Below are 13,669 nucleotides of genomic sequence, written 5' to 3'. Positions count from 1 at the left end.
CTCCTGGTGAAAACAGGAGGAGTTGGCAGGTATGGTATACGTTTCACTTTGTTGTTATACAAGTCGGAGAGACTATGTCATCACTGAAACAAGGTCCCTATGACAGCATTATATAGGGTAATAACATTTCCATTGTCAATTTATGTAATTATTTTATAGCATGGCCAAACAATGCAAAAACAATCCATCAAATATGTATTAGATTTTTATTTTTTTCAATCATTTAAAACTTACAAGATGTCCAATATCTTAGCGATGAATGAGCAAGGGTTGATACTGGACTATAAACCAACAGCAATGTTAACACAAAATGAAATGTACATTTTAAACGATACCTAATCATGATTATTGATAAACAGCAAATAACCAACATTCATTCTTTCTATAATACTGCTCTTTTAGGTTATAAAAATATTCTTATCTCAGAATATATGCCTACCTGTGCTAAGAAATGGGTCCTGACGATCACACTGCTTTTATTGCCATTCACACAAAAGAACTGTGGTAATCATGTAAATTACAATATAATATTGTGGCCAAGTGAAGTACCATTTTTCCTTAAATCTGGAAGAAATTTACAAAGTGCAACATAGATGACTCAAAATAAACAATAAAAAAAGGTGCAAATTATCTAGCGAATGTGTGGGCAGAGGGGGTGTACATGGCACATTTATGAAGTATCAATCGAGAGATAAGGGTCAAGTAATTTGTTGGCAAACGGAAAAGAAAATCAGAAAAACAGCGATCATTGGTAAAAGCGTTACAAGAATCTGGGACTTTCTCATTTACTTTGCTCATACAACAATGTATTCCAACCCTTCTCAGACACTTCAACTGTCTACTTTTCCCTATTCACTTCAACTGTATAATATACCAAGATTTGCTAGACAGGGAGTTTACTACATGTATTTGGACATAAATGGTGAGGCTTTTACATGAAAATTGGTAGTTACAGTTCAGTAGGATAGCTAAACTTAAATAACCCAGTACACTTGGCAAAGTAGGTGTATCGTCTGACCCCCCAACAGTAAAGTAAAACTATGCAGGTAAAGTGAATAAAATGTACTCGTCTTCCCAAGTGTTATGTTTATTTGTTCAATCACCCATGCTATTTTGGCATGGAAGTATAAAGTTTACATTGCCAAGATTTTTTTTTTAAGTATTGCTGCTTATGCATTTTGTGGTTAGCGTTAACCCTAAACCCTAGCCGGGGGGAGCAGGCGAAATACAAATAAAAACATTTTAAAGCTGCTGCAACTATTCACGCCATACATTGCAAAGATTCTAAGGCTGAATTAACTCAAGTGACCAGGACTCAACATTCCTCCAGTCCTGTACTAGTACTAGTATGCTACAACGCATACTATGTACATCAATTCAAAGGAGTTATTTCTCATGCACATTCCATTTAAACTACAGAATCAATAGTAGCAGAGAAGTGCAGTTGGTCTCTTAACAGCTACTGGCTTTATGTTATGGTTTACATCTTTAAACAACATCGTCGTCTTCTATGAGAAGCCTAGTACTGTATGCATTCGTTGTATAACTAATGCCTAATTTATGCTCCATTGCACGATGGTGTCACACTTAAAAAATGGTAGACATACAAGCTCACATCATGTTGCGGATGCGACGCGTTGTGCACTTGTTGGTCAGCTATTTTTGTCGATGCCGTCGTACCATGCAGTATGAATCGGGCTTAAGACCCTTTTCAAACCAATGTTATCACAAAAATCCAAATGAAAAGATATTGCTATGCTAATCTATAACACTGCACGATCATCTCTATAGTCCAAATTGTGCGTCTTCAGGTGGATATTTCTTTCAAATAGCATGATGCATACCTATACCATAAGTCTCATGCTACTGTCTTATGGCTACTTTGTTTATAGTAAAAGGCATTTATATTTGAAGTGCAATTAAAGCTGTTGTTGGTACGCTGAGGAAAAAGATGTACCACTGCAGCTCCCAGGAAGACTTGAGTCTTTTGAGGATGGGCAAAGCTAGTCAATGGCACCACTCGAATACACTCAGCAAAAGGGATGAGGGAAAGTCCAACAAACCATCACAACTGGAGATCTCATGGAACTGGGGCTGGAAACATAGTCCAGTGTTTAGAACTGGAGAGGGTTTGAGTGATCCAGCCTTTTTACATTCTATTATCCTCTACTGTACATTGCAATGACAGCCATAGAATAGAGTGTTGGGGGGGGGGGGGGGTCAAAGAGCATTTAAGTAACAAAAAAATAAATCAACACTGAAACAAGATAGGACAGCCATTTTCATTCAATGGATTAATGGTCCTTAAAGTTTTACAACAGGAGAAATCAAGACTGATATACAAAAGAACAGCTAATAAAGGCAAGGCAATCTCAACTGTGGCCATTTAAGTCACTCAAAATATTTACGTTTTAACCAGTATCTACAGTTCTCATTTGGCCATTTGTACACAGTGATTCCTCTACATACATACACTCCATTATTTCTCAATATCTGTAAAAATGAACCTATTTACAAGTCTATACAGCCACCCAATAGAGCTCTTTCCATCTCCCAGAGGACCCAATCAGCTTGAAGCAGGATACCTGAGTTTTCAATAGAATGCGTCAATCTACTCAAATCTCCACTGTACATTTCACAGGATATTGCGCACAGCCCCACACATGCGTGCGCACACACATGCACACAAGCGAGCGCGCATACATACACACACACACACACACACACACACACACACACACACACACATACACAAGAAAGTTAGATACCTTCTCTAAAAGGTTGCCTAGAGTAAACCTTTGAGAATAAGCCACATCAAATTTGTAGTCTTTGCAGCAAAATATTTAAATCTCCATTCTTAAATAAAACACTGGTGAAGGAAGTATTGAGACGAGACATCTTACAGCAGGTGGCAGCCAGGGAGCTGTGCGACTAGCCACTGACTGTCCTGGACATCCGCCATGTGTTTGCGTAGAAATAGAGATTAAGTAGGCCAGGATTTGCTTCAGGCGAATGAGTTATGGAGACTGTCCTGGGAGACTTCATCTCGGCTGTGGATGTCAGAGGCAATGACCTGACTGCTGCCATCAGGGTGTGTTGGGGAGGGGGAGGGGGGTAGCAGAATAGGCAACGGCTTCTCTCACTGAGAAGAGGCAGCCCTGGTCAGAGAAAACCTGATAAATGGAAAGGAATACTTCTATAAAGGCCAAGTGTTAAATCATAATGTCTGGAGTGCAGTGAAAGAATTTGTTATCATAAGGTTGTGGCAAGCAATTATGGGAATCCCCATTACCTCTGCAGTCTCTGCACCAGTTCAGTCACCAGGGAATCGCAGATCCCTGGACATGCTTCCTCTGCCAGCAAAATAGCCTTTCTCAGCTCCTCTGAGGCTTCTGGTTTACCATTGCTGGCCTCACTCTTCTCTTTCAACTGCAAGGAGAGACATTGACGAGTAGGGTTGTCCGATATTGGCTTTTTTACCGATAACCGATATACCGATATTGTCCAACTCTTAATTACCGATACCGATATCAACCGATACCGATATATGCGGGGATTATTGTGATTAGGGTAAGCTCAAATTTCATATCACACACACCATATACAGTAAGAACTCCTGTAACTTATTTATAAAGCAAAAAAAAAAAAAAAAAAAAAAAAAAATTTTTTTTTTTTTTCAAAAACCGATACCGATATTTTCCCGATATCAATTTTTATGCTAATATCGGCCGATAATATCGGGAGGCCGATAATATCGGACATCCCTATTGACGAGACATCATTTATGTGATTTCCCTACTGCAAATAACTATGTGTGTGTGTGTGTGTGTGTGTGTGTGTGTGGTGTGGTGGTCTGTTCCAACAGGAGAGTGTGACAATGACCATTAGAATGAAAGGCAGATTCAGTTCTTCTGAGACCATGTGAGTGTGAAAAGTGGCTACTTTTTAAAACAATGATTCAAAACATGACACAAAATGCACTCACTTCAGAAAATAGAGGCGAAAAGATTGTTGTCAAGCTTTCAGACGAAGACCTCTTTGGACTGTCTTGCACCTGAAGAAAACAGATTTTTATAGTTGGCATTAACCACTACATTTTATAGCCAATCTACAGGCTGACTTTGTTGTACATCAAATAGCTACGAATATACAACGAATATACAAATATACAACAAATGCATACAGTACTAGGCTTCTCATAGAAGACGACGATGTTGCTTAAAGATATAGATCTACAAACTCAGAACACGTCATGACTCGTGACACATTGTGAGCTTGTATATCTGCTATTTTGGATTTTTAATATTATGACAATACCTAGAATAGGGATTTTTTTTTTCTCTCATTCTCAAGAGAGACTTGGTCAAATAACAGCAGCAATCCATGCATGTTAGGGATGCTAAGGTTCATGTGGTTTAACTACTATTATGAGGTGTGCTTCTTCATATTCTTATTTTTCCTCTACATCAGTGTGTGGTGGTGTACCTGGTTTCTCTCCAGCTCAGCCAGCTGTGCCGTCCCATTTGGAACCTTCTTGGGGTCTTTCTCCCTGATGGTGTTGAAGATCCAGTCATCATTACCGGAGTCATTGCCTCCAGACGCTTGGCCATCTTGTTCCCTACATTAACACAGATTGATAGCAACCTTGCTGGTCAAGATTTCCCTTTGGCAACATGAAACATCGTCATATTGCCCTGTCTACCCTTGATCTTAATATTGTATATGAAGGACCAGACCAACTTACGAGTCAGATTCATCTGAGCTGGATTCTTCCCGAGACTGTTCTGCTTTCCACCTCTTATATTTGTCAACCAGTTCTGATAGGTAGGATGTCTTTTTGGCGTGCCTTACAATCAGCTTATGTTTCAACAGCTCTTTGGCAGTTGGCCTCTGAGAGATACAAAACAAAACCGACATTCAATGGCAACAGACAGCAGCCTTTCCCAACAAAAGAGGCCGTATACTTAAGGACTGCAATTGAGAATAAGAGCATGCGACTCGAACTTACAAAGCTGGGCTCCTTATTTAAGCATGCTTCTATAAACTCTTTGAGAGGTTTGCTGTAGTTTCCTTCCAGTGTGGGTGGGTTGTTCTTTGGGATGAGGAATAAGACCTTCATAGGATGTAGCTCAGAGTGGGGCGGTTCTCCTTTAGCCAGTTCTATTGCGGTGATACCTAATGACCAGATATCTGCCTGTAACCATTTGGACAAAAGAAACTTTAATTAGATATTTTTAAATAAATTGCTTGAACCATGTGATATCAATGGAAAACACAAATAAAGACTTGTATTTAGGCTGGCAGGCCAGAGTGGTGTTGTAATCTTTCAGAACACGTCATAGTGGTTCTGCAGATAAGCTGCATAGTGACTCATGCCGTGACTGTTCCTAATATATACACATTTCTCCAATCCCATCCACTTTATTTATATAGCACATTTACATAGCACATTTTAAAACATTTCTAGTCATGGACAATAGCTCAAAATGTTATTACAAAAAAGTTCAGACACCACACACACTTCTCATGTTAGGGTTCAAGCAAAAGAAAAACACATTTGTACAAACCATCTTGAACGGTACAGATCACAACATACTTACTTAACTTCTATTCAGCAACTGCATAGCAGTTATTTGAAAGGCCTAAAGTATGTCAATCATTTTGTCATGTAACAAATGACAACTGCTTAATTGTTTATTTTTCTTAATTTAATGCTTAATTGTTTCTTGTAAAACCTAATTCAGCCTAATTTAAACAGGGTCCACAAACATGTCAGTTTTTAAGCCAAATGATGAGAGCTGTTATTGACAACTTCCAGCAAAACAATCATTGACAACTTCCAAGCATGAGGTTTAAAATGTTACCGGCCCTCCTTCCCCATATCTTTACACAGTATAACATAACATGCACGCCCCATTCCTGACCTTGAGTGCCATAATGAGACAGAGTCTGAGGTAATTCTGACCTTTGAGTCATAGGCGGACTGCTTTATGACTTCAGGTGCCATCCAGAACGGGGTGCCTACAAACGTATTCCTCTTTATCTGCGTGTCTGTCAGCTGGCCTGCAACTCCAAAGTCTGCCAGCTTCACGTCCCCTTGTTCAGACAGCAGCACGTTGGCCGCTGGAAATGAGACAAAGCGCACACCGCTATTCTATTTGACTGACTGACATAAAAATGCAGCACTCGGCTCAATCTTAATTGCACATTACACCTCACAGCATATGAATGCTGAATGTGAAGTACTGGAGGGTACGAGGTACATGGAACTGGATTTGTCAGGCAGTGAATACTGCATCTTGATAATTCTTGGAGCTTGATGCAGGTAACACATGGCTAGTTTACAGTACAGATGGTTTAGTGTGCAGAATGTATATTACCGATTCACTTTCACAGAATCAATAGCAAGTAGTAGAGCAACAAGGGAAAGAAAATAGTGACTGCTTGGTCTGATGATAAAGCAGAATATAATAAGAGTAAAGAAGAATAAAATAATCATAATACCTTTGATGTCTCTGTGGATTTTCTTTTCAGAATGGAGGTACTCAAGGCCCTTTAGTATCTCTCTAAGAATCGTGGCAATCTGGGTTTCATCCAGGGCACCTGGTTCCAACTAGAACATGGGATATATTCATGGTTATGTTAGTAAGTCAAGCCACGGTTATAAATGACTATATGAATCAAATTATTTTAACAAGATTATATTTGGATTATTTCTTTGTAAACATACCAAATCTAGAGCTGATCCGCCACCCAAATATTCCATAATAATCCATAATTTGGTATCCTGAAAAAAGGACTCGAATGAGTTTAAATTATCAGACATACATTGATGAAACACGTTCTGTAAAAACAAGGTATTTTAATATCAGAACAGACAGGACACATATTGAGTAGTCAAATGTTAAAATGTCTTTACTTAAATAAAGCATATAGAAGAATTGTATTTATATGGCGAGCCAAAAATACATACATCATTCAATTAATCAAACGGACAGTTGGCTTATGTATATGTGAGGTGATTAATGCCAAGTCATTCATACTTAGTGGAACTCAATAATAAACCACATTAGTAATGTACTTTTGAAAAGAAAATGAATCACTGTATGCTTTGAATTGCTGCAATGATCTGTGGCATATGGCAGAGATGACGATAGCAGTTTAGCTACAGAATGATGATTATCATCTTGCAAAAATAACACTTCAAATGGAGGCAAATTGGTAAAACAAAAATACATCTACAATTGGAATCCACATGGTAACTGTAAACAAAATACTTTGTGGAGTTAAATGTCCATTCCAAAAACTATAATAACAAAGTAAATAGTTTCATTTGGGTAAAATCTCCTTTTCTCTCTTTGGGTCTTAGGAATGGCAACAAGCTGAAACTGGAGTGAAAGAAGAACAGCTCTCAGTGCCATCCAACTACATTACAAGGAATGCTCTGGTTAATAATGCATTGGAGAGTAGTGAACAACAACAGGGGGTAGATTAGCATATATCAGTCTAGCAAAGAGTAGGCCATGTTCATCCTTTTAGATGGTTGATCATGGAGGGAAGGGTGCGGCTGAGTTAAGAAGGCCACATTGCCACAGGCTTCCTTCTATTGAGAATGACGTCTGCAGCTCTGACAGAGTGAACAACATGGTACAGCTGGCAGACTTGGTAATGTCACACTGTGACAGTGTCAACAATATTTAATTGTATTTATTTATATTGAATCTAAAGACTGAGTGCCAATGGTGGAATGAACCCTGTCACTAAATGCTTTTGAGTGATGCTGTAAAGGTCACTTGTCAGAAGCTATACCTTACCAGAAGCCTAACATACTGTAGCACCTGCCACGTGCTCCACTGTGTGTGTGTGTGTGTGTGTGTGTGTGTGTGTGTGTGTGTGTGTGTGTGTGTGTGTGTGTGTGTGTGTGTGTGTGTGTGTGTGTGTGTGTGTGTGTGTGCATACCAAAAAGTATATACAAATGCTATGCACGCATTATACACTCACGAGTGTTGCTTCTCGCCTCCATTCACAATGCAGAACTTCAGCTGACAAAACCACTAACTCTTTCCTTACCACTGCTAAGTAGTAATCACTCTGTAAATAGGCAGTTGAAGCCCCATTACATGTAGTCTTCTACACATCTATTTACAAGATATACTTGAAGATGGAGTTGGAGCCTTCACACAAGGCTTCAATACGAGAATAATGTATTGACCCATATACGTACAGTGGTACACTTGTATGCATGACAAAGATTACAACATTTCCTCTTTGACATAAAATGGGTACAACTCTTGTACAGCTTGATACTCGAGTTTACATTGAAGCTTACCTTGAGATAGGATCCATAGTACTTTGTTACAAAGGGGCTGTCGCATTGGCTAAGCACAGTGATTTCCTGCTGAATGTCCTCTATTTCATCCTCTGCTTCCTCCAGGTCAATGATTTTAATTGCCACAACTTTCTGAGTCCGATTGTCAATGCCTTTAAATACCTCTCCAAAAGAGCCTTTTCCTATCCTCTCCAGTTTGGTGAAAAACTCCTCTGGGTCAGCTTTGAAATTCTGAGAAAGGGAGAGAAAGAAAGAGAAACAACTATTACTATTTTATTGTACAACATCAGGACACAGACAGTGCTGGATTGATCCACCTGCTGAAGTGGTCCTACAATGGGCCTAATACTATGTTGTTTCATATGGAGAAACATTTGGGACACTAATATAACCAATCTCACCCAAAAAATAATTGAAAATGAACAGTAGTTTATGGGGAATACATATGGAAACAAGCCTAGCTTCAGACTCTGAATACAGCAGGCCAACATGCCTCTTATTTGTGATCTAATCTCTGTTCTGTTCTGGAGCAGGACTGGCCAACAGGATGTTGGGTTATTCTTTCAAAAACAAATCAAATATTATGATTTGAATGCGTTTATCCAGCCAATGCAAACTATGAACTAATAAAAGGACTTTCTCGATTTGACTTCTCTTAGAGAGCTGAATTTGTGTTCATTCTAATTGCATATCAAGACTGAAGAGCTAATGTTATTTAGCCTAAATATATAGATTTATGGAGGCAACAGGGTAGGAAATGGCGCAATTGGGAAAACAAATCGCAAAATCTGACCAAATTAGTGCATTTCCGACTCCCTTCTCCATGATTTTCACTTGAAAAGCATGGCAACTTTCTGTCTAGTTATTTGATGGGCCATTTGATTTGAGTAAACTCACCCAGTAAAATATTAAATGCCTGCACTTTGCTAGCTTCTAAGGGAGATGCATATATTTCTGTGTTGAGTTACCCACAGAAGCAAGACAAGGAAATGGGATAATGGCATATCGCAGGCCATTTGCAGAGTGAGTGATTGTTATACATGCGTGTTTCAACAAAGCAGAGGCAGTCAGTCAGTTACAGAAATTGCCTGTTATAGCCCCAAGGCCCCCCCTTTTTGTGTGACAAAGGTATACCACCTTATGCAAATCAAAAACCTGTACTATAAACAATGGGATTTGGGCAATATGCCCGTCTTAAGAAAAGCTTACAAATTGATCTTATATTATACTATTGGTATATCCTGTCTCAGGCTAGCATATACTACTGTCTCTATGACCATCAGGAATGGTATGGGCTAATGAGGAATGTGATATACTAGTAGGCCGTCATGGCTTTGATGTGGTGCCCAAACGTCAGAGTCAATAACATCATCCATGCTCCTGAGAAATTCAAGCAGTGTGTGTGGAATTTAAATCCATTACCCATAATAATCACAGACAGCCAAGCTCAGGGCTGCTAATCCTAAGACTTTCATTTCTTGCCTTGTTGACAAACAAAGCAGTCATTTTTGTGTTGCAGTAGGACTAGTAATAACACTGCTACTTCTAAGCCGAAGGCCAGACTATGTTCCAGATGTGAACATAAAACAAATGCTGTTTATTTTTTCCTGATCATTTTTTTTGTGTAGGAGATAAGGCAGCAAGTCAAATGATCATACTTCCACAGTGAGAGAAAATTACAACTAAGTGAAGCCACTATAAAGATTATATAGCCCTATGGAGATAATATACAAACTTAAGGACTCCATCCTGTTCATTATCAATTTTATCTGAAATAAATAAACAAAACAAAATAAAATAATCCATGGCTCATTTAAATTATTTCTAAATTCACCAGATAGCTCTGTCTGTGCTTAGACTTTGTACTGTGGGCTGGCCAGGCTCACTACATTCATATCTCCCGAGAGAATTATTTCCTGTAAGGCTGCTAATGCATGGCTGGTAGAGTTATATGGGAAGGCACGGAGCAGAGGCCGCTCCTAAAAAGAAAAAGAGGCAGAGAGGGGCTGCTGAATTTTGATAGTAAGGGGACTTTAGAACAAAGACAGGGAGAGGGAGAGCGGTGCAGAATAAAGCAGAACAGAAACAGCAGAACCAAACGGCTGTCATAACACCAATGTGGTTATTCATCCAGGTGAAAATGATCATGTTGAGTCGGAGCTCTCTAAAAACAATGGAGAACAACAACACCGCCACAGCAACCATGGATACACATGTTGGGAACCCACTTACCGTTTTCCCAGTCAGCAGGTTTACAGCGACAACTGGCCTAAAGCTCAGTGAACCTCCTCTAAAAGCATGTGTTTGATCCTCTTCAATCTATCCATAAACTGTGGTCTACTGTCTAGAGCCCGACCGATGCCACATTTTTGGGTCTGATGCCGATCCCAATTTTGGAGACTCCCTCTCCTATGTTGTGACTTTTTTTGTCAAGAATTTCAAAGGTTCACTAATCAAAATTATTGATTAAAGCTTCTATTTGAGAAGAATTAACAAACAAATAAATACAAATAAACAAATAACCACTTAACCATATTAAAACGTTTCAAAAGTTGCCCATCTATAAGCTAGCAACACGTTGCAGATCTGGTACTTTTGAAATTGTTTTGAAATATTTCACCTATCATAATTGGAGACAAAAGTATGCACACTGTAGCTCCCTTTTGCATATTTATTTTTGGTACCACCTGAGTGGGCTGAGCGACGTTTCAAGCACACTGCTCTTCTTCAGACGTTTTGAGCAGTGTGGTGGGAAACAAAAATATATATATAAATATTTTTTTTTAAAAATAACAAAAAAATAATATATATTCACACACATATATGCAAAAGCGAGCTACAGTCTGCAAACTTTATTCTACGTTTTTTGTTTGAAGAAATGCCTTTACATGGAAAATGGATGTGCTCCTCTTTTGATCCTCACCTATAATAATTGGGACATATCGGCTGCATAATTGCCGATACCGATGTCGTCAAAAAAGTCAAATAATGGCCGATGTATCGGCCAGATCGATACATCGCAGAGTTCTACTACTGTCATCCACACCCTGGACCTTGAGGCTCATCACCTCACCAGCTCCCCCTACTTCTCATAGTCTAATCCTCTCTCCATGGTTAGACTCTGGCATCCAAACCAAAACCCATACCTGTAAGTGGGTGTCCACAATTTAAAAATCCAGCATTCAAGAGAGAGACTGACACTCCCTGTGCAGTCAAACTCAAGCATGGTGCAGTTAATGCAGCTCAAGACTATAATGCCACCCCAACAGCTTGTCAGTCATACATCCATGTGTGAATGGGGAATGACCAAGTGACCTACTTGTTCTCAGACCATATCGTGTCTTGGCTGTGAGCTCAAAATGTCTGGTTCAGCAGCCTGAAGTTGATTAGTATTTCAAATTACACTCGGCAGCACGTTATTATAGTGATGTTGAACTCAAATAACCCTAAACTTATGCTGAAATTGATTTTGAAAACTTGTGATTAGTCTAGTCCAGAGAGAGTGGCACTTAACCACTTTAATTAGCATCCCTATAGTCTGGGGGCTAACATTCTGCAAAAACAGCAGATCTACTAGATCATAAGGTGTCTCAAATCGGCTATTTTCGGCTAGGATATTTAGTTAAGAAGAGCGAAATTAGCCTAGAATAGAGCCCTTGTGAATCCGGTCAACTAGAGTTTAAGTGGATAATTAACAAATACAAGATATACCCAATCAAAATACCTACTGGAAGTTCTGTATCAAATACAAATACAAATACTATAACTTGTACTTATCTGATACATACGTCAAGACATAAGACTTGTTGCCTTATGAAAGTTTAGAGCAATGAGTGTCGTTTGTCTGTAACTGTTGTGCAAACAAGTGTGTCTGTGGCATAACATCCTGTCTTTACTCACTGAGGAAAGCAAAGACAGGCCTATTTAAACACAAACCATCTAAACCAGCGGTTCTCAAATTGGACTCAATTGGGTTCCTTTAGGGGGGTCTAAATGGACCCCTTACAAGTCTGTAACTCTGACAGTGTACAAATGGAACACTCACTGTCAGCGTTAAGGGGAGACCTTGAAATGTAAAAGTTTGAAAACCATTGATCTAAACAGCCCTGATATACAGGGAGGGGAGGAGGGCTGTATATGTGCTTTTATGATGACTGGCGAAGAAATTAGCTATAATATCTGTGACGACATGTCTATTATAATCGAGAAGACATTGTTATAGACAGACATATGAGCTTATGATCATGTTGGTAAGACACTGGATGGTTAAATTAAATACCCAGAGGATCTTAACTTACCTGTATCCCAGTCAGTCCACTCTGAACAGGGGAGTGAGCCATGGTGTCAGATCAGCAGAGATGACGCCTCACTTCAAGCTTTCCTAATAATCACAGGCAAATGGCTGTATTTAGTTAATCGCAGGCTGGCTATAGTACGGGTAGTTCAGTACTTTGGTGCAAACGGGAAGCTTTGCGTAGCCAACACTAAACAAAACCTGGTCTTGGTCGATTTCAAAACATTTGCTAAAGCCAGTTAGCCTCGAACAGCTAACGTCTCTCCTCCTCTACTCTTCTTCTTCCGCAGATGGACTCACAGTTAAGCTAACGTTAGCTAGCAGCTAGCCAAACGTTAGCTAAAATAAACTATCGCAGAAGAAGCGCTCTCTGCGTTTCAGCCGCTCTTCCAACGTCTAAATATAATTGCCGGAGAAGTGTTCGCGTCAGGAAGCAAAACGTGCGGCGCTGTGCAGTTGTGTCGTTTTGTTGTTGTTCCTACTATCCTCATCACTTTTCTCTGTAACACGACGCCATCTTGATCGCTGTCACTCTCATTGGCGTTGCCAGCTTTTGCAACAGAAAGAAGCAACCAAGGTCTATGAAAACAAGCCCAAAAGAAGCAACTGTAGGTAGGCTATGGCTATTTGAAAATAGCCGACTACAAGCTTGTAGACCTGATATTTTCCAAAAAAGAAAAGTGTAGTCATTTTGGAATATTTTTGAAACATTTTAACAACACAAATCTTGTTCCCTGGCCCAAACTATTTTCAGATGGAGGGGGTCTGTGGACAAATACATATTAATCTAGGGGTCTTTGCCATTAAAATATTTAAGAAGCACTGGTTTAAACAACATTAGTAAACAAGCCCAAAGCAACTACACTTTACAAACAAGCCCCCCCCCCCCCCAAAAAGACGCAACCCGCAACTACCAATATTTTCAAGCAACTTTCAAGCCCAAACTCGCTTATAATAAGCAGACATGGCAACGCTGACTCTCATTCTCATGACGACCAATCAGGATGGAGGGAAGAACGACAGTGCACGTGTCGTCATTCGATCGC

At 39.5% G+C, this 13,669-nt stretch overlaps 1 protein-coding gene across 3 annotated transcripts; it reads right to left on the bottom strand.

Moving 5' to 3' along the window:
• Positions 1-213: 213 nt before the first annotated feature.
• On the bottom strand, positions 214-13,145 carry stk24a (serine/threonine kinase 24a; the record flags this gene model as incomplete). Of its 3 annotated transcripts, none has more annotated exons than XM_084083719.1 (11): positions 12,628-13,145; positions 8,330-8,560; positions 6,731-6,787; positions 6,505-6,613; positions 5,966-6,123; positions 5,009-5,194; positions 4,745-4,890; positions 4,486-4,618; positions 3,986-4,054; positions 3,293-3,429; positions 214-3,173 (listed from the first exon to the last, which is right to left on the bottom strand). In XM_084083719.1, exons 1-11 carry the CDS (start codon positions 12,667-12,669, stop codon positions 3,140-3,142), a joined length of 1,302 nt encoding a protein of 433 aa, XP_083939845.1. In that variant the 5' UTR covers positions 12,670-13,145. The 3 variants fall into 3 exon arrangements, with proteins under 3 accessions (XP_083939845.1, XP_083939846.1, XP_083939847.1); XM_084083720.1 differs by having other exon boundaries at positions 214-3,158; XM_084083721.1 differs by lacking the exon at positions 214-3,173 and having other exon boundaries at positions 3,289-3,429.
• Positions 13,146-13,669: the final 524 nt, after the last annotated feature.

Source organism: Gymnoscopelus microlampas (assembly GCF_963454915.1).
Source record: "Gymnoscopelus microlampas genome assembly, chromosome: 17".
Lineage (NCBI taxonomy): Eukaryota > Metazoa > Chordata > Actinopteri > Myctophiformes > Myctophidae > Gymnoscopelus > Gymnoscopelus microlampas.
The sequence above is the reverse complement of the archived record's forward strand: the minus strand, read 5'-3'. Positions and strand labels throughout refer to the sequence as shown.